This window comes from Vulpes lagopus, chromosome 10 (genome assembly GCF_018345385.1).
Source record: "Vulpes lagopus strain Blue_001 chromosome 10, ASM1834538v1, whole genome shotgun sequence".
Taxonomy (NCBI): Eukaryota; Metazoa; Chordata; class Mammalia; order Carnivora; family Canidae; genus Vulpes; species Vulpes lagopus.
Window position 1 is genome coordinate 45403611 of NC_054833.1, and position 24946 is coordinate 45428556.

The window sequence follows — 24946 nt, forward strand, 5'->3', positions numbered from 1 at the left end:
AGCCAACCACTACCAATCCCCTTAAAGCACCGTTCAAAGCACCAATGCTTCACATGAAATGTACTGCAGTGATGAATGGGCAGAGCATGAAGGATTTTTAGGGCAGTAAAACTATTCTGTATGATGCAACTCTGGTAGGTACATGTCATTATACATTCGTCCAAACCCACAGGACACCTAGAGTGAACCATATGCAGACTCTAGACTGGGTGCTTACAGTGTGTCAGTGTAGGATCACAGGTTATAACACAGGTTCCACTGTGGCAGGGGATGTTGACAGTGGGGGAGGCTGTGGATATGTGGGGGCAGGGCGTATATGGGAATTCTCTATACTTTCCACTTGATATTGCTGTAAACCTGAAATCACTTTAAAAAAAATAAATTTTGGGGACACCTGGGTGGCTCAGTGGTTGAGCATCTGCTTTCAGCTTGGGGTGTGATCCCAGGGTCCAGGATCGAGTCCCACATCGGGCTCCCTACAAGGAGCCTGCTTCTCCCTCTGCCTATGTCTCTGCCTCTCTCCCTCTCTCTCTCTGTGTCTCTCATGAATAAATGAATGAATCTTTAAAAATTAAAAAATTTAAAAAAATTTTTAAATTCAAAAATGACTTTTAAATTTAAAAATAATGTTTCTTTTTTTTTTTTTTTAAAAGCATAGGTGGCCCCTCCATAAGGTGGCCAGAGGGCCCTAGAGTCACTAGGGTAAAGGATGGCTTGTCTGGGCCAGCAGGTGACAGCTGAATTATCCTTCCCTACTCCATAGCAAGCAGCTCCAACAAAGCCAAGAGCCCTGTGCTTGGAAAATAAAACTCTATATTAGGCATCAAACATGCCTTTATAGTAACAGCATGAAATGAGGTCAGGAGTAAGTCTATGCTGGTGCACTGACTGAAGGAACAGCATATGACTCTCCCTCCCAAAGTGCCTATGACGTTCCCTGGCCATTCCTGAGCTCGGGCTTTCTCATGTTCAATTCCTTGGCACATGGCGTGAAATGCTATACAAATCACCCCTGATATTTATAAAAGTCAAATGCTATTATGTTTTCAATGGGGAGGTCACACCAGCTTGCATGGGATCCATGTGTTCCTCCAATGACCGCCTGCCCCGTTCTCCCCATACCCTCCAGCGTGGGCAGGGGTTTGAGGCTCACTCTGCCTTTCTGCCCACATCAAGTTTTAGGTAGATGAAGCTGTTTGTTGTCATCTGCCTCTTCTCCCTTGGCCCCTCTTCCACTGGGGCGGGCACCTGGCAGCCGCCCTCTGGGAGGAGGAACCAGAACAGTTGCTGGTTTTCCTACTGCCGTGGGATGGGGGCCAGCACCCCTGACGAGGCTTCTCAGTGCCCAGCGCTGCCTTTGTGCCAGATCTGGGGCAGGAGAGGGGCAAGGCGGGCAGCCATCCTGAGGGACGGAATGTGGCTGCTCACCCTTTTAAATCCTCTCCCCCACCTGCTGCTCCTGCCACCCTTTCCATGTTCACCCACCACAGAATGTCCTCCAAATAAGGACTTCACTTTCTGTTCTGAGGTTCAGAGCCAGAGACTGTCCCTGCAGCTTTTCCCAAGCATCCCTGACGTACCAGGGATGAGACAGGGACCAGTGTAAGCAGGTAGGGGGTGCAGCTCTGTACCTTCGAAGGGTCGGAGACGGTCATCCAGCTGCAAAGCGTGTGCATGCATGTGCATGTGTGTGCTCACGGATTCCTCCTTCCAGAGCTACAGCAAGATGCCCCCCAGCCTCCTTCACATTGAAAAGGAGAGCACTCTGGGGCAGGACTCTCTCCAGCACCTGCTCTCTTTCAGGGGACAGCAGATCCCACAGCAGGGCTGCCTGCGGCCCCCAGGTGTGTTAGCTGCCCCTAGACCACAGCACCAACCCTTCTCGCAGGGAACACCAAGAGGATGGGAACCAGCATGTCGACATTTGCATCTGCCTGAGTGGCTTCTTCTGTGACACAGGAATGTGAAAACTAGGCAACTTTTTCTAGGCCAGTAAAAGAAAGCCCTTATTTTGTAGTCAGAGTAGAGAGAAGGCTTGGGATGGAAGTAAGAACTCATGAGTTCTAATTTGAGTTTGGCTTGTTTGTTCCTAACCGACCCTCTTTTACACATATGGGCTTCTGACTCCTGATTTCATAGGCTACTTAAACAGACAGAGTGCACCCCTGATTTGCACATCAGGTGCAAGGTCCACTGGGGAGGGAAGACAGCACTGAAACATGGGCTCTGGGGTACAGAAGCCCAGGCACCTGTGCCAGCTGTACCTTGGGGACTGACTGGCCTTCCTTAATCAGGGTCTAAGTTTTCTCTAGCAAAGAACAGGGAGGAAAAATGTGTCTGTGATAGGACTGTCACCAAGACTTTAATAAAATTAGAACTCCAAAGTATCCAACAAGGTACAGCTCTTGTATTGTCTGTAGATCCCATCAGTTCATTTACGTCACAACACCATAATCTTCAGGAAAGCAGGGACCAGATTTTGTTTACCATCATGTATTAGGTTCACAAAGCCCCCTGCACATAGTAGGCCCTTTAAAACTTAGGGAGTAAGTGAATGAAGGAATGATGGGACAAACCAGCTGCAGAGTCTAACTCAAGTCACTAACCTGGGGAGCTGGAGCAGAGAGCTCAATGTCTTCGCAACAAGTTTAGAGATCGAGTTCAACCTTATGTTCTGAGCCTCCAAGATGACCCTTAACTTCCTAATTCCAGAGTTCCTAAACCTGGCAATGGCTTTGGCCATCTGTGTTTGCCTCTTTTCCTCACTAGGGCACTAGGAGGGCCTAAGGGGGAATGACAGACACGATAATCTTCCCTGAAAAAGGCAGGGATCCAGAATCCCCAGGCTCCTGATGGTTACAGACACGGGCCATGATACCAGTAGGAGACTTAAGATTCTTGAGCCTTCGAGGCTACCAACCAATGAGGCCTCCTCTAAAACGTGGCTGGGCATGCTCACAGTGCAGTGCTCCTGCAGGGTGCAATACCTGCTAGGTGTTATTCTCAGCTCCGCAGCTTGTCTGGCCTAGGCTTAAATGTCATCTGTTTGGATATTGGTAGGGAGTAGTCCTCCTGGACAGCTGTGGGCATTCACCAGGTACCAGGATCTTAAATGACATCTACCAAATCTGCTCTGTAAGACCATTCAGAACTGTATTCCGCCTTCGCCTCTCCCACCTGCTCTTAGAGGCTCCAGTGGCCATTAGCTCTATGGACATCCTGGAAAAGTCCTCTTGGCCAGAGGACAAGCCCACAATCCTGGAAGACCCCACCTCCACCTTGGCAAAGCAACTCTACACCATGGCTGCTGCTCACCCACCAAAACCAGCAACCTGGCCCCTCCCCTCTCACCCACCCCAGGCTGGGATGGATGCCCTCTGAGGCCTCTGATGAGGAGCCTGATGACGCAGTGACAGTAACCAGCACCACCATCTCCTGAGCGTTTGCTCTCTGCAAGACCTGTGCTGAGTGCTTACAGAGTTTCAAATGAAATCCTCACAATACCCTCTATACGCTAGACACCATCATTATCCTCATGTTAGAAAGATGGAAACGAAAGCTTGCAGAAGTGAAGCAATATGCCCAAGATCATAAAACTAGGATTGGAATCTAGACAATCTGACATCAGATCCCAAGTTTGGGGGGAGCGGGCGGGGAGGGGGTGGGGGCGGGAAGGAGTGGAGGACTAAGTACAGGACACCATGAACTTCACACTCTGACTTCAGGCCCTAAAGGGGCACCTTCCCTGAGGCCTGTAAGGCAAATCTGAGCCACCCGCTAGGGCCCAAACTTGCCCAGTGAGTAAAGCCCTCTAGAGATCCTCCTCTCCATTTCTCTGCCTCTGGGCAGGTGGTCCTCCCCAAGCAGACATGCCCACAGCCACCCTTCCTGCTCCTTGGGCTCTCGTAGTCTCTCTGACCTGATGCACACTGACCAGCAGTGGCCCTGTTTTCCCCATCGTCACTGCACAGGCAGGCCAAGCCAGGCCAGGCAGGCGGCTGCTCTGATGTCTTCACATGTGAATGAAAAGGCTGAAAGTCCCTACAGGTCCTCCCTAAGGCCCCTCACCCACACCTTTTCCTTCCCGTGCAGGGCACACTCCAGACCGTCTCAACCCCGTTGCCTTCAGCTCAGAGCCAAGGTAGCTCCTCTGCCCTCTAATTAACACCACCCGATCCCGTCTGTCGCCCCCAGGCCTCTTCAGGTCCCAAATGGGGATGTACAGTGGTGGCTTGAACAACATTATGATTTGTAAAACCCACTCCTAATTAGTTTGACTTTGAATAAAGAGGGTAATTATTTTTAAATTTATTAACTGCTGCCTGGCCGGAGAAGTTTCCAGATCAAATGACATGGAGAAGCTATTTCTGTTCAGTGATGCAGCAATTTATATTACTGATCGGTCATTAAAACCTCTGGCACAGAACCACTTGTGTTTCCTGAGCCAAGATAGTGTCCATGTGTCAAATTTCAAACCCAGAGTATAAATTAAGCCATTAATGGTATTTATCAGTTTATCTGGACTTTAAAGAACTGCTTACTAATTTAAGACACTCTCGATATAGAACCTACGTGGTGCACTGGGTGTGCACGTGTGTACGCACGTGTGTATGCGTGTTTTCTCACTTTTTTATTTTTCTGAACAGTTAAAAAAATCTGATGTGTAAATGAAGTACAAGCATCTCAGGGAGCTGCATAGCTGTTAATTCCTCGCTGCTCTGCAACCCGACAGTTTGGAAGCAGCAGTGTTTTGCAATATGTATTTGTCATAATATAAAAGGTGTAAAGTGATCTCTGTTTATCTCCTCAAAGTCTTCGCTGTACCAAAACAGAAAGCTGAAATATGACAACAAAGCCTGAGCCCAGCCCAACCATAAGCCCGGCCTCCCAGCGCACCAGCCGGAGCCCGGCAAGATCCTGGGGGAAGGGGTGTAGGAGAAGCCATACACACCCCACGATAGAAATACAGGGGAAGTGAGGTCAAAGGGGGTGACGTGAAGATGCCATTCGTTTGGCTAAAATGGAGTGAGAAGGACTTTCTATGAAATTCATTTCCCAGTTTCAAAAACCCCTAGAAGACACCATAACCACCCATCTGACACAATGTTCCAGGTCAGCTCTAATTAGTCCCCTGCACAGCCGCTCTGGGCATGGGACTTCCAGATTCCGTTTGTTTCAGGCAAGTTGTAGCCTGTCCCAGGAAGGGGATGCGGGTATTAGGGTGTTGAGGATTCTTAGTTGAATGGGTCACACGGATCCAAAAGAGCCCTGCCCAGGCAGGGCAGTGAGCAAAATGATCTCTGAACGGGTCTTACGCCAGTCATCTAGCCACACACACCTGTGACAACAGGAAGTCACTCTGGAGGCAGGTAGCAGCCAGTGAAAAGAACACTGGCATTGGAGTTGGGTCAAGTGCCAGCTCTCCACTTTCTAGAGACCCCTGTTTTCTCATCTATTAAATGGGTACAACAGAAAAATGTGTTTTATCAACTAAGGTACCAGAAATACAGAGCAGCATTACCATGACTTTGCCTTTCCCAGGGTCTCCGCTCCTTCTCTTCCGAGCGCTCTCTGCCCTCCTGCTGGCTCTCCAACCATACCTGGCCCCCACCTGTCTCTACCCAGCCCAAAAACTTCAGCATTACTGTCAGCATCCCTTACAATTAGGCCTCTCCCTGCTTCATAGGCCCCCTTAGAACAGAGACAGCAAATGGATTTCAAGTTGTGTTGTGTTCTTTTCTTTGATGATTAGAGGAGTCTGGAGAACTACCTGGGTTCTGCAAGCAATGGCGCTATAAACAAGCTCTACCATGCCTGGGGAAGAACCACCTCACCACCCAAGGATAAGGCTTCTGTGCATCTGTGCTCTGCCCCGGCCCGGTGTGTCTACATTAGGAGCGGCCCAGCGCCCGTGCCCACTGGGGGAGCCTGCCCATGGGGAGGGAGCCCTCCCTAAGGCATCCACCTTCACCTCTCATCCCAATTTGGATTCATTTTCTCCATTTCTCACCCTTTTCAAGAGCTCCACTGACTCAACCTAGAGATAAAGCAAAAGTGAGGCCGGATGGGTTGGGTCTACCTCTGCCATAGGAAGGATGACTCTATATTTCTTTGGCAGGTGAGGAGATCTCCAGGGCAGAAAGGATAAGTAACAAGTCAAGGCCATCCGCTCACTAGAGTGTGGAGTTAGAGCCACATCTCAGGCTTCTGACCCAAACTCCGGGCTCTTTCCAACCACTAATCAAATATCCTTTTCTGGAAGGTGTCAGCTGCTTTCAAATTCTCACTGACTGAATAAATCCTAGAAAAGCACTGGCCCTAAGACGGCTCCCAACTTTCAAAGCTGGATCAACTCAGATTCTAAAGAACAGATTGAAATGTCATCAATGCCACTGAACTGTATGCTTGAAAAATAGTGTAATACACCACAAACCACTGAATTGTGTACTTTAACAGGTGAAATGTATGCTATATGAATTCTATCTCAATAAAATTGTCTGGAAAGAAACATAGATGGCATATCTGTATTGGTCACTGCTATATCCCTGGGGGGTGCCAGGCACACAGAAGGTGCTCACTAAGCGCATGGGGTCTGTTCACAAACAGCCTCCCATCTGCTCACTCCTTCTCTGATCCTGGCTGAAAGGTGGCTTGCTCCCCACTGCTGATTTAATCTGCATGGACAGATCAACCTGCCTGGCAAAGCTGGCTCACCGCTCACCCTCCACAGGCCCCAGATCGGAACTCTCAGATACATGTGGTCCAGCAATAAGAAACTGGCTGGGACCTGGGGACCACCGGGGTCCTGCACTGGCTTTCAAGATAACTAGCTCTGGAACCTGGGGCGAAATAATTTGGCCAAGTCACCTTTTCTATAACAAAGCCACCTTCTCCACAACCAAGCTCACCTAGAAAGTGCTCCTCCAGTTGTCACAGGCCAGGGAAGTCCAGACCAAGGTCCATGATACCATGTTTTCCACTTGGGAAAGGCAGATCGTGTGAGGTCACAGGACATGGAAATACTGCTGACATAATGGTGGCAGCAGCAGTGACTGAGCGGTCTTCCTTCTTCTCACCACTAGCCCCCTATAGCAGCTTGGCAGCCAGTCTCCAGAAATGACCGCTACACACAACCCTGCATTTGTCTGTCACTGCCCTTTGAGAAGAAGAGCCTAGTCTTCCACTCCACGAGTCTCGGACTGACCTGTGCCTGCTCTGACCAATAAAACATGGCAGAAGTGATGCTCACAGTTTCCAGCCTAGCTTTGAAGATAGCTTGCAGCTTATGCTTCCATACTTGTGGGGCCCTAAGTTGTCATGGAAGAAATTTAAGCCACTCTGCTGCAGAGGGAGGCCAAGTAGCAGAGTGCTGAAGGTGAGGAAGTCATCCTGGATGTCCAGCCCTATTAGGCCTGCAGAGAACTCTAGACCCAGATACTGTCCAACTGCAATCTCAAGAGGGACCCCAAGTGAAAACCACCCAACTGAGCCCAGTCGACCCATGGAACTGTCAGATAGTAACACTCTGTTGCTTTAATCTACTGGTGAGGGGTTTATCACACAGCAATTACTAATTGACATATGCCCCATGGTCAATTCCCAACACAGAAATCGGAGTGAGCTTTGAAACACACAAACCAAGTCATGTCATTCTCTCGTTCAAAACCCTCCAATGGACCATTATTTCTTTTACTCAGTACGTGTTTGTACACATGTGTGTGTGGGTGGGGTGTGTGTATATATGCGTGCAGATTTACTAAGATATCATTTATATACCATATAACATGTAATTCATATATTTAAATGGTTCAGTTCAATAGTTTCTAATATATTCAGAGTTGTGCAACTATCATCACCATCAATTTTAGAACATTTTTATCAGCCCTCAGTCATTCCCCATTTCCCCTCAACTCCCCCAGCCTCTGGTACCTAATTTACTTTCTGTGTATAGATTTGCCCATTCTAGACACTCCCTATAAACGGAATCATATGACATGTGGCCTTTTGCGATGGGCTCCCTGCATTGAGCATGATGTTCTTAAGATTCATCTACATTGTAGAGTGTATCACTACTCCACCCCCTTTTATAGCAAATAATATTCCATTCTGCACATAAATGACACTTTGTTTACCCATCCTTCAGTGGGTGGACACTGGGTTGTCTCTGCCTTTTGGCTATGATGAATAATGCTGCTTATAAAAATTCATGTGCAAGTTTTGGCAAGAACATGTTCTCATTTCCTTGGTAGACACCTAGGAGTACCATTGCTTTGCATATGGTAACTCTATGTTTAACCTTTGGCGGAGCTGCCAGACTGCTGTCCAAAGTGGCGGCACCATTGTACATTCCCACCAGCTGTGTATAGGGGCTCTGATTTCTCCACGTCCTTGCAACACTTCTTACTATCTGTATTATATATGACAGTCACGTCCTGATGGGTATAAAAAAATGACTTCATTGTCATTTTGATTTGTATTTCCCTTATGATGGCCTGGTGGTGTTAAGCATCTTCTTATGTGCTCATTGACTATTTTTGGAAAAATGTCTATTTAGATCTTTTGCCTGTTTTTTATTTTGGTTATTTGTATTTTATTATTAAGTTGTGAGTTATTACTGAGTTATAAGAGTTATATTTTCTTACTGTAAGTCTCTTGTCAGGAATGCGATTTGCAAATATTTTATCCCCTTCCAACGGACTTTTAGCACATGCAGAACAAAAGCTAAATACCTTACTAGGGTTCAGAGACCACCTGATTTTTGACCTCATGTGCCACCACTCTCTGCACTTCCCTCCCTGACCACCCCTACCACCACCACCAACACAATGCTGCTCCTCATGCTGCTCCAACAGGCAGTCAAGTCAGCCTAGCCTCAGGGCTCCTGCAAGTGTTTGTTCCTCTGAGTGGCTCACTCCCTCACATCAGGACTCTGCTCAGATGTCACCTTCTTAGAGAGGCCTAGCCAGTGAACCTAAAATACCACTTTTCTCCCTCTCACTCTCTTCCCTTTATCCTGCTTCATTTTCTTTCCAGCCGTATTACCACCTGACATTACATTACATACTTACTTGCCTCTACCATCTCCCCATTAGAATCTCAGTTCCATGAGGGACAGGAGTGCTTATCTGTCTCATATGTTACTATACCGTAAATGCAATAAGCATGCTGGGGCACGCTGTGGGAAATCAATAAATATTTATTAAATTTTAAATACATCTACTCCTATTTATTAAATGCTTACTATGAGCCAAACACTCTGCAGAGTACTTCAAATAAAGTATCTTATTTCATCCCCATGACAACACTATGCTATGGAGGTAGGTACTCTTATGATTCCACTTTTCTAATAGATGAGGTGACTCAACGTAAGAAGAGTTTCAATAAGCAGATCCCTGGTCTCGCAGGCAGTTTAGGACAGAGCCAAGTGGAGAACCAGGCCATGCAAGCTATAATGCTCCTGGCCCCACTACTAACTTAGGCAAGTCACTGTCCCTCCTTTGAGCCGCAGGGTCCTCATCTAGGACATGATAGGAGCCTCCCACCTTATAGAGTTACTGAGAGACTGCCCAGGTGACATCAGGTATGATATCAGAAACCGATGATGGTGGTATGATGATGGCTGTGCACCCAGTGCTCTCACATCAAATACAGTGACCTCATCATCTGCTGAAAGGTTCAAATGTATCCTTACGCAGACACTGCTTTTAGACAATGACTTGCACTCACAGCGGGAAGACCAGCCCACTGTGGCCACTGAGGGTTTCAGAGGTATTCAGATAGGCTACAAGAGGTTTCCTGACCCATCACCAAGGGAAGGAGATGCTAGATAACATCGCGGACCTTCTAAGACCTCAATGAGAACATATGCCAGAAGGCTCTGTGAAGACGGGACTTCAGTGGCCTCTTCGACCTCAACCAGGGCAGCTACTCTTATGGGGCAAGGTCACACTTGGACATTCCCATCAGCCAGCCCTCACCACGAGAGTAGCTGAATGTGGCACAGGCCATCCTGACTCACAGCTCCCCAGGACATGACTAGATGTCACATTTGCTGGAAGAAGGTGCTGCCAAGCTACCTCATATCTTTGCACTGGCACTCTGGAGGACCAAGACCTGGAGAATGAGGATCAGTCAACTCACCAGTATGGGTCTGCCTGTGTGTCTCCAGGGCATCCTCCTTTGAAAACTGGGCTCCGCACTGGTCACAGACAAAGGCTTTGGCACCCGCTGAAAAGAAAGGGGAGGCAGTCACCATGAGAGTGATATTCTATTTGCGGGGAAGGGGTGGGGTCCTGGGCCATAATCATGTAGGTGGATGCTGGAGGAGACAGCTGGAGACCTGTGAAGACCCCAAGTCAGGGATAGTCCTTGGCTCTGGCAGCCAGCCCAGCCCCTCCTCCAGGACGTGACCACCGTGAGCTGTTCCCTCGGAGCTGAGCTGACCACCGTGACCAACTGAGCTCCAAATGCCACCATCCAGGGGTCTCCCAGAGAAAAGAAGAAACAAAATCAGAATAACCAACAGACACAGAGATGGCGTCCAGATGAGATGCCCCAAGAAGCAGCAGGATTCTGGGGGGCTGGCTCCAGGTGAGGAATGGTTGGAAGAGTGAAGGATTCAATGAGGGGAAATGTGCCCTGTTGCTTAGATTATACTTTATGGGAGTGGGGGCACCTGGGTGACTCAGTGGTTGAGGATCTGCCTTTGTCTCAGGTCATGATTCTGAGGGTCCTGGGATTGAGTACCACAAGGAGCCTCCCTCTGCCTATGTCTCTACCTTGGTGTCTCTCATGAATAAATAAATAAAATTAATAATAATTAAAAAGATACCATACGGGAAAGTAGGAATTGCTGACATACCTGTACTTATATAGCCCCTAACTCAGTATGTCCAAAACTAGTCTGCCCCAACAACCCCCTGTACCTGACAACTTAAAATCCCGAAAGGCACCCCTGTGTCTTTAGGATAAAATCCAAACTCCTCACCAAGACTCACAAAGCATTCTTGATGTGCCTATCTTTCTTGCTTTGTCTCTTGCCCCTCACTCTTGCTCCCTGGTCTCCAGGCCCACTCAGCTAGCCTGGTTTCCTAAAGGAGCCAGACTCTTCCCTACTGAGAGGCCTCTGCACATCCTTTTGCTCTTCCTGTGTCTGACATTCCAGGCCCTCACTCCCACCATACACGATAGCACCCCTTACGCATTGGCTTCCTCTAGAGGACGTGGCCCTTCCCTGTGCTCCCAAAGCACCCAGTATGTTCCAGATCAAAGGTTCACCCCATGCTCTTCTAAATGCCTGTGGACCTGTCCCCGTCTCCTGCTATACTAGAAGATCTCCGAGGGAACATGTCATTGCATGCACAGCTACATCGGCCTGACACCCAGTGGGAACCTATTACTGTACATATTTGTGGAATCAACAAAATCAATTCAGTGCAATTCAAAATGATAAACTTTTTCAGAACCATTATTTACAGGGCTCAAAGCGACAATGCTACAGTGTCAAGACAAACAGGATTTTTTTTTTTTAACCATTTGCTAACAGTCTTCAAGGCTCTAATATGTCATTTCATTCAGGGGGCACCTGCCTCAAGCCTTGGCAGTTTTCATTTGAAATGTCTTCTAGATGCATCTCTTGTACTGTGTGTCGATGGTCGCTGCCCCTATGTGGGCCCTACTGGGTGGTATCCAGAATACTGGTAGACTGAGGATGGCAGCCACACCACCAGCTGTCCCCGATTCACCCGACAGATACAGAGGCCCTGTCGGTCACTTGCTTCCTTCCTACTTCTTAAGAAGTTATATGGCTCACAGTCTGTTCTGATTCCTCTATGTGGCCATGGAACTGTCTTCTCCAGCCCTCATGGAACCACTGGACCCTCCTCGAGTCTCCATGTGTGAGCAGAGCCAGGTCCCAGGTCTCCATCTGCTCCCATCCCATCCCATTCTCAAGACCGGAGTGTGTACGCACCGAGCACGCAGGCCCTGCTCTGTCCTTTCCGAGATGCCCTGCACGTCCTTCCTTTCAGCACATCCTAGCATTGCCCTAAGTGTGCCTGAGTGTTACATCTGTATTAGAGTCTCATGACAGCAGAACTTCTTACACATATTTGTAGTGGAAACGTAGTGCTGCTTCCCAATCATCTCGGATTTCCTGAGGCTTTACCATATATCAGGCACAATGCTAAGCGTTTAAGATGTATTGTTGCCTTTGATCCCACCAACCTTTAAAAGTACATACTGCGGGGCACCTGGGTGGCTTAGTGGTTGAGCATCTGCCTTTGGCTCAGGTCAAAGATCACCCCAGGTGATCCTGGGATCGAGTCTCACATCAAGCTCCCCTTAGCCTACTTCTCTCTCTACCTGTGTCTCTGCCTCTCTCCCTGTGTCTCTCATGAATACGTAAATAAAATCTTCAAAACAAAAAAAGGCCATGCTGCTATTGCCTCCATTTAGCAGATGAGAAATCCCAACCTCAGAGAGGTTAAGCACTTTGCCCAGTGTCACACAGTAGGCAACAGAAGTGGATCCAAACCCAGGGAGCCTGACTTCAGAGCCTTTGCTCTTAATCTCTGTATATTTTGGCTTCCCTAGGGCTCCATCTGCAAAGATGCTCCATGGATAAAAAGGTGAGGTATGGGCTTCCTTCCCTCAACTCAAAAATTAAAAAAAAAAAAAAATTCCAATATGCCTTTTTTATACATCAAAGTTCTATATAAAAATCCAACTAGAGAAATGGTTCCGCTACTTTTTAAAAAGTTTTAAAAACCTCTTCCTTAGAGTAAACAGCACATGCTGTAAGGAACAGAACTCAGAATACAATTTATACCGGTATTGGCTTAAATTAAACAGTAATAAACAGTTCTTGCCAGTGAAGGGTAAAAGGATCCCAGAGTACGTATAGAGCGTCAGGTTCTAGGAGAACATCGATCTTGTCTATAATCCAAATGATGAGCAAACTATACCCTCTACTAGGTGCTCAATAAATATTAGTTGACTGGCTGAACAAATGAGTGATTAAGTGCCCTAGGAAAGACAGGGAGTCACTTTTCCTTAAGAGCTTTAAATATAAATATTGCCAGCTGTATTAGGTAGCTGGAGGTGAAGTTTGCCTGAAGACAGGGAGGTCATGATCACCTCCAGGTGTCCCTTCAAGCTGCAGGGTGTCCTCGGACCAAGGACCTGTACGTGGCTTATAAGGCTTCAAGAAAGAGCTTTTAAAGGAACTTAACGGCAAGACAGTCACCATGTGTGTTCACTCAGGTGGCGGCCAGGACCACTTTTCATCCACTTACACTGGAAATGCAGCAAGTACCTCAAAGAGCAGAGCAGACCAGGTGGGTGGATGAAGCCACAGCCTTCCTGCCCTGAGAAACTCTCCCCAGTCTCGAATCATTAGCCAGCAATGATTTTCTGTGGCTCTGTAAAGGATTTGACTTTTCACTGCATTTCTTTCTTTGGTTCTCACTGTTCTCAGGGCTCCCTAAAGAAGAAAGTAGATGGAGAGGCCTGAGCAAGGAACTGGAGGGCCTTGTGGGCTCAGCCTCATGCGGGAGCCTACAAGGTGAGCAGCCCCTGCACCATCGCCTCAAAGGGATGTGGTATGGAGGATTCTTAGAAAACAGCCATCCACACAGCTATAGTAGCATCTGTTCTAATGACTGAGGAGCAGAAAGGAAGGAGGCCAGGTAGGAAATAAAAGGCCGGATGCGTGCCATCAGAGAAGTTCAGATGAAGATAAAAACAGATCAGCACATGTGATCTAGTCAAGGTTGCCGGCTTGGCCTGAGCCTGACCACATCTGGTTGCCCTCAGGGTCCTCGCCTCTCCCTACCTGCTTTGCTTAAGTCTCGGCTCTGAGCCGAGGCTGTGAAAGTCCCCGGGGCCTTGGTGCACAGTCTGATCCCCCAGGCTGGTCAGAACTCTCATCAGAGGTGGATACCACAAATGCTGTCAGCTCCCACCTCAGGCCCCATTCATTTGTGAAGCCTGGGGACACCCCCACCCCCATCGAGACTCCCCCTGGTCCCCGGGGTGAGCCCAGCGGCACAGACAGGCAGTTCCAGGGCACAGGAGCCCCGTAAGCAGAGCCAGAAACCCCCTCTTCCCAAGGAAGCATGTGCCTTTAAATTGTCTCTGTAATGGCTGGCTCAGAGGCAGAAATATTTGGCAGCCCTGAAATTAAAAGTGATAAATTTCCTCGCCAAGCTTTGATCAATAATAGAGGCCTCATCTGTTAATCAATAAGACAGTCTCTGCCTGTTTACTGTGCATATGTTGTTCGCTGCTGCCTTCACTATGATGTCAGGTTTGCATTCAAAGCAATTCAAGTGTGTATAAACCACATGGCTATTCCCAAAATGCATTACAGTGACATCATTCAGGCACTAATACATTTATAAAGCATCAATGCAAGGGAGTGATGGAGGAAGGAAGGAGGTCATGCCAGTTGAACACATGGGTGCTTGGGGATATACCAGCATTTACCTCCTGCAAATGTTTCCTGGGGCTCACTTTGGAGCAGGGACAACAGCAGGGCACAGCTGAGGGACGGCCGTGCCTTCTTGCCACACCTTTCCTGTATACACAGGGCTGCCTTCTGGATGTCCACTAAGAATATGCCCAAAGGTAGATTATAGTAAATAAATAAGAGAGACAAAACCCCTGCCCTCAGAGAGCTTACATTCTAGAAGGGAAGGCAGCAACTTTAAAAACTCTGTAAATATCATCTAGATGGTGATAGGCGATAAAAAGAGAAAGAAATTAAGTGAAGAGGATGGAGAAGGCAGGGCGCTGCTACTTTATAGGGGGTCAGCACAGGGGAGCGCTCTGATGAGCTGGCATCTGAGTGGGGAAGCTGAAGGAAGAAGCAATACCCTCCTGTGTAAGGAAGCCCATCACAGACAAAGGAGAAGGCTGGCGGGCTGGAAGGGAGCCAGTGAGGACAGGGGGAGAGACAGGGTCAAGTGCGGGATGGGCTGCAGGGACACAGATTAGCAGCCGAGAGGGAGAACCGCCTGGACAGTGGAGCGGGCTGGCCCCTGGCCATCCTCCCTCACGATCCCAGATCTGAGTGAACAGCACCATCTAGAGTGGGGAGAAGCGGGGCCGGGGCCCGGCCGGCCACTCGCTGCCGACACCACAGCGACCCTCCTTTCTGAGCTGTGAAGTGGGATCTCCTGGGGTGAAGCTGGATCATAGTGAACACAAACTCCCTGTCAATCACCAAACAGTCTGCAGATACAGGAGCTCACGGACGTCATATATATACCTTAGGGGGCAGGAGAGTGTGCTCCAGAGCTTAGGATTCGGGTCCGACGGGTTAGAGTTCGAATCCCAGCCAGGCCAGTCACGAGCTGTGACCCTGACCCGGGCAAGCTGCCTGACCTCAGGGGGTGTTGTCGCCTTCCCTGTAGAATGAACCAGAGGAGGTCCCTCGGAGGACGTGACGGGGTAGCTGAAGGGCTCGGCCCTCCATCCCCTCCATCCGGGGCAGCAGGCACCCACACCCACCCAGTAAGGAATAGCTACCACCACCGCCAGTCAGGCTCGGGGTCGTGATTCCTTTACAGAACATCTTTGTGCAAAGTATGATTGATTTCACTGAAGTTCAATGTACAGTTATTTGGGGGTCATTCATCTTGTGTAAAGTCAGTCTCACGTTTATAAAGACATATTTCACTATCACCTCGCTCTCTCGCTCTCCCCCCCACCCCATGCCTCTAATTGAAAGGTGAGTGATGGTTTTGTTGAGGGGAACAGGAACATCTGTCAAAGGACCCACGTGTCAGAATGGCAGCCAGTCCCAATGTGGCTCTGAGACCCCCCTCCGGATGCGCCCAGGAACCCCGGGCCGCTGTCCTGTGCTGCCTCGCTCTCCTGGCTCGTCCCCGGCAGACTCTAAGCTCTGTGCGAGCAGGGCCGGCCTCTGTCCTGCCCCTGCTCTTTCCCGGGGCCCTGCTCCCTGCCTGCCCTGCCCCTGTGCCCACTACAGGCCTGACAAACAAACAAGCCCTCCAGCAACCTCCAGGCCGGGAGCTGGCCTGGGAAGAGAGCAGTGGCCATTCAGGGCACTGCCAGGCTGTCCCCTAGGGGGTGTCAGAGTCCTTAATCTACAGACTCCGGGTTCTCCACTGGCCCTGTATAAAATTCAAGGACCTGGTCTCGGCTGGCACTCAGGCAGTTTGGGGCAGAGAAGGGACAGGATGGAAATGGGGCTGTCTGCTTTCCCTGGAAGGCGATCCTCTTTGTATCAGCCCTGTTACCCACCCAGCTGCCCGGGACTCACAGCCCTGCAAGAAAAAAGCACACACCCCCTTCCCCCTCCACGTCAGTACACTCAGGAGCCTCCAGCCCCAGAGGCCTCCGACAGCCAGAGTAGACCCTGGAGTGGCTGGCAAACACTCTGCTGAGTGACCCCCACCCCCAGCCCAGGCACAGAGTTTATCTAAGACTCAGTGGTAAGGAGACAGACAGATGTCCTTACCCTGCCAGTCTCCCAGGGACCCAAGGTGCCTTTATGTGTTACCCTGGGGGACCAGGAGCGCCTGACCACTTTGAATTCCCCAGACTCCTCCTCTCTCCTGTTTCTCCCTGACTTTTAGACGCTTCCAGAAGGTCAGACAGGGGGCTATGGAAAGGTGGAGGGTTCGAAGCAGGTGAAGGTGCAGTGGAAAGAAAGAGGCAGTTATCACAACCCTCAAGGAGGCTGGAAACGGTCTAAGCCCTCCATGTGCAAAGGCCATTTTTGCTCCATGCTTAGGATCATCCAGACTCGCAGGAATCAAAGGAGACATGGGCCAGGAAAGCAGTTTCAAAACCATAAAGCTTTCTATACTCGCCCAGCCTTCCAACAACAGAGCTGAGATCCAGCAGAAGCTCGTCAGGCTCCCCGCAGCTGTCCTCCCCCCGGGTCCCCCCACCACCGCCACCTCCCCTCGGCAAAGTGGGTAGCCTCCCTCCCTACTGGCCTCCCCACCATGAACAGGGGTGGAGGTCCCGAGCATCCTCCGGGAAGGGGAGCAGAAGACGCTGAACACAATCAGAAGTGGGCTGGTGTCTCTCTGCGGGAAATACACCAGAAGCCAATGAAAGAAGGAAAAAAGAATGCAAAATCCCTCCCTCTTGCACCCCCATGCTAATAAGAAGGCGGGGGGGGGGGGGGGTGAGGCGGGGTATGGGGGGAGCCACTGAAAAAAGCACTTCACATTCGCCAGCATCTAATGTTGAGTAGTGTGTGCTTTTTCTTTTAATTCCTTGAGATTTTAAAATAAACATCTTGAATGTTCTGATGAGATATGCATGCCTGCTTACATAAGGAAGTACAGAGTGTACCGAAACAGCAGACCCAAAAAAAGCATAAGCTGTCAGAACAATGAGTACAGACACGGGGCATTTTACCACGGGCCATGGTGTACAGTTTTATTTACAGTACCTCTTATCAGACAGAGAACAGTACACTGGCTGCCAATTCCAAAGCCCAGCACTGCGTGTTCTTTCACTCAAGGAGATGTGTACTCCCCAAGAGGATCTGGAAGGCAAGCTCGCTTGTGCTCTCTCTTGCTCTCTCTCTCTCTCTCTCTCTCTCTCTCTCTAGCTTACTCTTTTTCCTTAACCAACACAACAAAAACTGATCCAGAATTCTGGTTCTAGATGTGGTTGCAGGAGAGTTTTACCCGACAGGGAAGTGGGAGAAGGGTACCCACCACAGGATAGGCTGAATGAACTCCCAACACAGATCCCAATCAAAGATAGGATTGAGGAAGCCACCCGGACAGTCTCCAAGCTGGGCAACAAGCCGGGACCACCCGGGCACTGCGAGCAGCAGGTCTTCAGACAGCTAGAAGTCAGTTTCCCATCAATGACCTGCTAAGGGGCTGAACCTCGCACATGTGGCGAAATGTCCACTCCGCAAAAGATGAGACCGTAGAAGGGGTCAAAGGGAGATGCTGAGGCATTCCTAGTCTGAGGGAGCACTTCTTACCCTACCCAATAAACTTCATGCTGTCGGGAGGTCCCATGGCACCCTGGTGCCCTTGGCTGTCACTGGGATCCTGTGGTCCTAGTCTCAAGTCCCACACAGAGAACAGGCCCTCCTTGTCTCTGATCCCCACAACTTGATTCTCAGAGAGCCTTGGAGAGCTCCTTTGTCACCACTTTCAGGGACTCAATAATAGGCTTAACAACACAGCCCCTGGCCAGTACAAACATATATGCTCAGTATACAGCTGTGCACTACAGAAATTAAGAACCCTTGCTCTGGGGTCAAACAGACCAGATTCAAGTTCTGGTTCTATCATTTCTAGCTCCCACCCTGGGCAAGCTAGTACATCTCTGGGCTACCTGCCTATAAAATTGGGCATAGAGCAACTACCTCACAGGGTTGAGTGAGGATCCATTTAAAAGTATATGGTAAGTCTGTGACACCATGCCTGACACAATAGCTGCTCAATAAATGGTACTTGTCATTAACAGCATCACTGTTCCCACTAGTCTCCCCCACTGTTAATGTCTGGACCCACGTATACATCAAAGGCATGCAACAAACATATCATGACATTTAAAATATTCTTACCACCCCAGCCAAGTCTTCAGCAGGCATTCTCTGGTGAGTAGAAGATAAAAAGAGGCAGAAGACCGTACAAGACTAACAATCGTGTACCTCCAAGAAGCCCTTCTACAAACCAAAACAATGCACAGGGGCACCTGGGTGGCGCAGTCAGTTAAGTGTCTGACTCTTGATTTCACCTGTCATGATCTCCAGGTTGTGAGATGGAACCCCACGTTGGGCCTCATACTGGGCGTGGAGCCTACTTAAGATTCTCTCTCTTCTTCTCCCTCTGCCCATCCCCCCCTTAAAAAAAAAAACAAAACAGAAACAAACCAACAATGTACAAGTAAACACATGGCCCAATTACTCTTCCCTGGGAGAAGGTCAAAGAAATGGCACCTCTCCAGTCAGCTCTCAACACTCCTGGCCAAGTTTTGACAGCATTATCAACCTCCTACTGAAATGAGTACAAACCTATTTAAGGTGAATTATTTTAAATAAAGTAGGAAAATAAATCTGTCACAGCAAAAACAACAATGTGCAAATCTTCCTGAAGTTAAGAGTATTGATTTGGGGGTTCACCCTAGTGCTGCCCTTAACCCATTTCTTCCCCAGCCAACCTCCATGAGTGGCTGATCGAGGTATGGAGGTAATCAATGCAATGATACAAAAACCTCTCTTGTGATGGACTAGGCTTCCTTCCAACTCAGGCATCTCCCCAAGATGAAGTCCTCCAGCAGCTAGTGGCCAGACCGGGCAGTGGAGTTCCCCTCACTGGCTATATGGTCCTGGGTGCCAAGACTGTAGCCTCACTTCTCTCCTTAAAATGAGGTTATCAATCCTCCTATATGAACCCTACATGAAATACCTGGCACACAGCAGGTGCCTGAAGAGCTATTATGATCACAGAGTAACCTCACTTCATCAAGCTGTGAGCTTCAGGAGGCTAGTCTCCAGCCTGAGCTTTCTGGAACTCCAGTCCATAATATCCCAGCCCCACAGTTCTGGCGGAAGGCCCACCTGCAATGAGTGTCCTAGAGAGAGGAGACCATGTATCCCCTGGGGCTTCTGCACACAAGGCATTCAACTGTTTGGGGTGGCCAAGGGGTACCCCTAAGGTGAGGCTGGTGAAGAACAGGCTCACGGAGAGCCGTGCAGGCCAAGAGCAGCTCTCTGGAAGCACCATAGAGCGAAATGGACTCAAAGACTCGACTGCCCCCACCTGAGCTGTGCAGCCTTGGGTGAGCCTCTTGATCTCTCCATCCGTGGATGACAAGTTTGCAACTGGGACAGGTTTAAGAGCGAGGAGAAGATGAAGGGGTGTTGTGTGTAAAAAAAAAAAAGGGGGGGGGGTGTTGTGTGAGAAGAAGCTGGACAAAGCTAAGGGCGGCTCTGAAAGGGAGCTCCTGTGCTTACTGCCCTTGGCAATAGGGAGGTGCTGGCTAACCCGCTGGGGCTGCGCTCTCTGGTTCCACCAGGGGATTCCTTCTCAAGTAAATACTTGCCCCATCAGGCAGGCCGAGTGGAAGAGACAGTCCTGACACTGGGAGAATCATTAGCCAGATGCAGCGGCCGGAGCCAATGAGGCCAAGGGGAAGGCTGACCCCGGGGTTCCAGGAACACTGAGCCTTTCAGGTGCTCACAGCTCGTTTAAGGAAGATAAGGCTGAAGTCTTGGCATCTGTAAGAGACTAGGTATAAAGGTCAGTGGGGATTTTTACCGTGCTTTTGTGGGATCTCCCCTCAACTTTGGATACCAGCAACTGTCTTCTCCCCTGGACCTGACACAGGCATCTCAGGAGAGAAGCTGAGAATGGAAAGGAGGATTTCAAAAAACCTTCTTCAAAGTTCGGTCTGTAAGTTACCTGAGCCTCTGGCTGTCTCCTCTCAACCTCAACTACCCTGTTCCTTTCTGCTGAAGCACCTTCAGAGTCTTCCATCACAGGCATTCCCCTGAAATTGGGCTTGGAGGCCGCTCCCCATACCCACCCCACCTCCCAGGGCATAAGATTCATAAGTACTGTCCGGACAATGGACAGAAGCCAAACCGGGACACTCCAAGGGCAATGGCCAAGATCAAAGCCCTCCCTGTCCACAAAATTTTGAGTTGAGGTCGCCAACACCCCAGTCCCCAACATTCCCTGACACTCCCTCCAATTATATTCTCACTTAAGTTATTTTCAGAGGGAAGGCAGGGCAGGGCAGTCTTCCCCAGCCCTGCCTGCATTCTGGTCCTGCCTCTAACCTCTGGGAGCCACAGTACCCTCACCTGACAAGGAGGCGTTGATACCTGGCCCCCAACCCCCCCTACAGGTGCACACCTCCAGGGGACACCACTCATGCAGTAGTGAGGCCGCAGTGCGCCAGGAGGTTTAAATGAGGCAGTGCACATGAAAGCACTTGGCAACGCGGAACAGGCTCTGGGCAACTGCACCCTCACCCTTCCCATCTGGCGTTCCAGGGGTCCTGCAAGATCACCCTGCAATGAGGAACAACAGGCCTCTGCCGTAGCATTGACAGTAATAACAAGAACATGAATAGCAAACATTGAATATTAAGAATATTATGAAATAAGCACCATACTAATGACTTAACGTAATGCGTACCATTCAATTCCCCCATCAAGCCTAAGATTATCTCTATCTCCTCGATGTGAAAATGAAAGCTTAAAAAACTTGGTTCACTCAGCCAAGGTCTCCAGAGCATCAAAGAAAAACAAAATCAGGGTGGCAGCATGGATAGCCCACCTAACTAGAGGCCTTTGATGACAGCAAAGGCTAAAAGAATAAAACATTCCTATTAATAATAGGGCAGGGCAGTAGAGAAACGTCCCAAAGGCAGTGTAGTCAAGTCCTCTATCATCCTCCACACTCTGGAGCTGGCGGGTCTTTCCCACAAGCTCCGAGGCCATCCTCCTCCAGCCAAATGCTCTTCTCTGAGCACTTCCTTGATTAAAAGCAATTCCTACTTCCCGGCGCCGAGCCGTGACAACATGGTCCATCAGAGTCTGGACTGGGAGCCGGTGGCACCAGGGTCTAGCTCTGGCTCCATGGAGCACATCGGTATATTCTAGAGTCCTGAATTACTTGGCTGTCGATTCTCCATCTGTGAAATAGCCCGTCCCCGCCACCTGATGATGGTAGGAGAAGCATGAGGTCCACGACATAAAAACATGTAGGACTTTTTTTTTTTTTAATTTTTATTTATTTATGATAGTCACAGAGAGATAGAGAGAGAGGCAGAGACATAGGCAGAGGGAGAAGCAGGCTCCATGCACCGGGAGCCCGATGTGGGATTCGATCCCAGGTCTCCAGGATCGCGCCCTGGGCCAAAGGCAGGCGCCAAACCGCTGCGCCACCCAGGGATCCCACATGTAGGACTTTATAGACGAAAATGTAGGACCGATCCTCAGGGCTGACTTACAATAAAACCCCAGTTAGGAACCTCCCTCCATGATGGACTGCCCTCCTTGGCATTCTCCTTTGGATTTCTAAGCAAGTTAAGATATTCTATCCTAAAAAAAGAGTCAATTTGTTGGGGCCCCTGGGTGGCTCAGTCAGTTAAGTGTTCGACTCTTGATTTCGGCTCAGGTCCCAATCTCAGAGTCCTGAGAGCCTGATGAAGATTTTCTCCAACCCCCCTCTCGGCCTCTCTCCCTGCTTGCATACACTCTCTCCCTCTCTCAAAATAAATGAATAAAATCTTTTTAAAAAATGTCTTCAAAGTAGAAAAAACTCATTCTCTCAGAGGTTTAAATAGACAAGGTTTTCTCAGTTGACCTTCACTTAACCAAAAAGTCTCTTTTTTCCCCCCTTCCTGGGCAGCTTTGCTAATCAAGGCTTTGCAGAACAGATGTTCACCCTCGGCAGCAAGGGTCTCCCCCCTTCCCCACCCCTCTGCCTGCACCCCTTCTAACCTGCCCTTTATTCACTGCCCAAATTGGACCCCTTCCCCCAAGAACAGCAAGCAAATCCAATTCATTTGGGGCTCCCCATGTAAATCTCAGGCTGAGGTGTCCATCCTGGACTGCAGAGTTGTCAGTTGCTATAAATTCATTAACACACATACACACACACACCCCGTTGGCAAACGCCAAGGCAGAAGCAACCAATCCACGGCTGCCACTGTTCTCTCTTCCGGATGACAGCTGGGAAAGAGGCCCGTCACCTGGCTCGCCCGTCACAACACCCACCGCCCATCTCAGACCGAGCCCAGGGGACTGCCACCCTCCCCCTCCCGCGGCCCCCTCGGTGGCACGTCGCGGCTGCCAGTCTCTCCAGGCCTGCTGTGGCTTTCAGAAAACAGAGCATTTCTATTTTGGGGCCATCTCAGCCTAATAATACCCCCCAACACCCATTCAGCTTAATCACTTTATTGAGGACAAGAAGCAGGCTCTCCAGCCCGGGCGCTTCTGATGTTAGGAAGTAGTAAAATGTTCAAACTGGTTAAAAATGACACTCATTGGCTTGCCTTTGGTGTTTCTGAGACCTTAATTGAGGCCCAGGCTGTGGATCTAAAGAACCTTGCAGGTTTCTGAGTCTTTCCTCCTTACCCCCTGCACCATAATTGAGGTGTTACATTACAACTCCAGCGCTGACATTTTCAGGCTCAAAATTCAGAAGCCTTGAGACTCCACACTTTGCAAAACAGAAATATGGCCTGTCACACCCAAATGTCCCTTCTTAGCATGAGCCACCCCCCACCCAAAACAACAAAACGCAATTCGCCTCTTCTGGCTGACCTCTAGCAAAGAGTTGGGGGTTGGGGGGGTAGGATAACTATTTCCCATGTTAAGCATTATTAAAGCAAAATCTGACAACTAAAATGACATCGAATTGCTGCTTGAAAACAGGAAGGTTTGTTTGGTGTAATTAGAGGACCTGAGAATTTGGTGCGTGCAGAAAATAGACTGTTGGCAGCTCTTTCGCACGCACCTTTGAGATCGTGACTTCCAAAGCTTTGGGGTGACATTTGCGAGCGTGCAATCTGTGCCTTGTGAACGAGGGGCTGGGGGACGAGAGCAGCCCGGAAAAGGAATGACAATGCCTTGGCCCCAGAAGTTACGACCAGCGGTAGCAGGGACCACTGCCACCCAGGCCAGCCTGTGTTTACAGTCCAACTCCGCCTCTTATTTGCAGGGGATCTCAAGCAAGTCAAGTCGGGTTCCTCCCCATCCAATGGAGTCCTAAGAGCACCAACCTCAGAGGGGGCTCATGGGGATCAAGTGAGACCATGACGTGCTGGCTTGCTCCCTGGCACCTGTCGGCCCTCCATCAATGTCATCAGCAGCCACTGTTTTACAGTCCCCGGTCTTCTCCACTCTGCTGTGGGCACCTGCAAAGACAAGGGGTTTGGCCCTTGCCACTGCAGCCTTGCACACGACAGAAAAAGGAATCTGATGCTAGAATTGGCTAATCACCAGCCGGTCACATGCAAGCTCAGGATGTCTGTGGACATGGGGTAAGGAGCTCCATGGACTCAAAATGGTTGATGGAGTCTGTCCCAAAGCAGAAGCTTTGAGGGGCGGGATGACCTCTCGGGGCCCCTTCCAGCTGCGTCCCAGGCCCACAAGCTCACCTGGAAGAGGCTCTACTGCCTTCCTGGCCAGACTCTCCTTTTTTCCTTTCCTCCCTTCCTCCCCTTCGTAGGCAAGGTGCTCAGAGGAAGGCAGAGGCGGGATGCCTCATTAACTTCCCTAGCTAATTTTACAATTTAACCAAATACCACATTCCTGCCTTGATGCAGCCAGCCTCTGCCTGCAACCAACTTTTATAGCTGTGCGATGGAGGAAGAAGGTGATCCGGGCCGGAGACGAGGCAGAGTCTCGAAAACTCAAGTGGGAGAGAGAGAACAGAAGAAAACAGAAGGGTGGGGTGTGGGGGGGGGGGTGTGAAGCAGCTCTGCATATGCTCCAGAGTAGAATTCTAGGCTGTCTGGGGCTGAGAAGTGAGGGAAGAAAGCCACACGGAGCCCATGGTGTCAGAAAGATGGAGCACTATGGTGACAGTGACCCTCCTTGCCCCCCAACCCCAGCCAGGGGGCCAGGGGGCCAGGGGCCGTGTCTGGAAGCACAGTTACACGCGATCCTCTGAGGGGTATGATTCAATGCTTATAAGCGGCAGGTCAGAGGCCTGGCAGGGCCACCCAGAGGACACGTTCAGCTTGGCCAGGCCCCAGCACCCCTCTCAAAGGGCACAGAGAGGTCCCCTTCCAGCCCAGTTAGCCAAGGACTTGTGGACAGCAGGCTCAGGCTCCTCCCTCCTGATGAAGGTTCTGGCTGAGGGTGAGGTGTGCTGGGAAGGCAGCATGTATAAGGAAGCTCTACCATAAAGAATCCTCTCGAGCAGGGGTGGGGCAGTAGGGGTGTCTGGGTGGCTCAGTCAGTTAAGTGTCCCTT

At 49.7% G+C, this 24946-nt stretch overlaps 1 protein-coding gene and 1 long non-coding RNA gene across 5 annotated transcripts in view; one reads left to right on the plus strand and one right to left on the minus strand.

Moving 5' to 3' along the window:
• Nucleotides 1–24946, minus strand: part of ZBTB16 (zinc finger and BTB domain containing 16) — a 187641-nt gene that overhangs the window by 54169 nt on the left and 108526 nt on the right. For all 4 annotated transcript variants that reach the window (XM_041769803.1, XM_041769800.1, XM_041769801.1 and 1 more), the window contains one exon: nucleotides 10141–10227. In XM_041769803.1, the coding sequence (XP_041625737.1) occupies nucleotides 10141–10227 (87 nt within the window). The remainder of the gene's footprint in view (nucleotides 1–10140; nucleotides 10228–24946) is intronic.
• On the plus strand, nucleotides 14461–24381 carry LOC121499292. The gene is made up of 2 exons (XR_005990084.1): nucleotides 14461–20405; nucleotides 23688–24381. It is a non-coding gene; the product is annotated as an uncharacterized LOC121499292 (long non-coding RNA).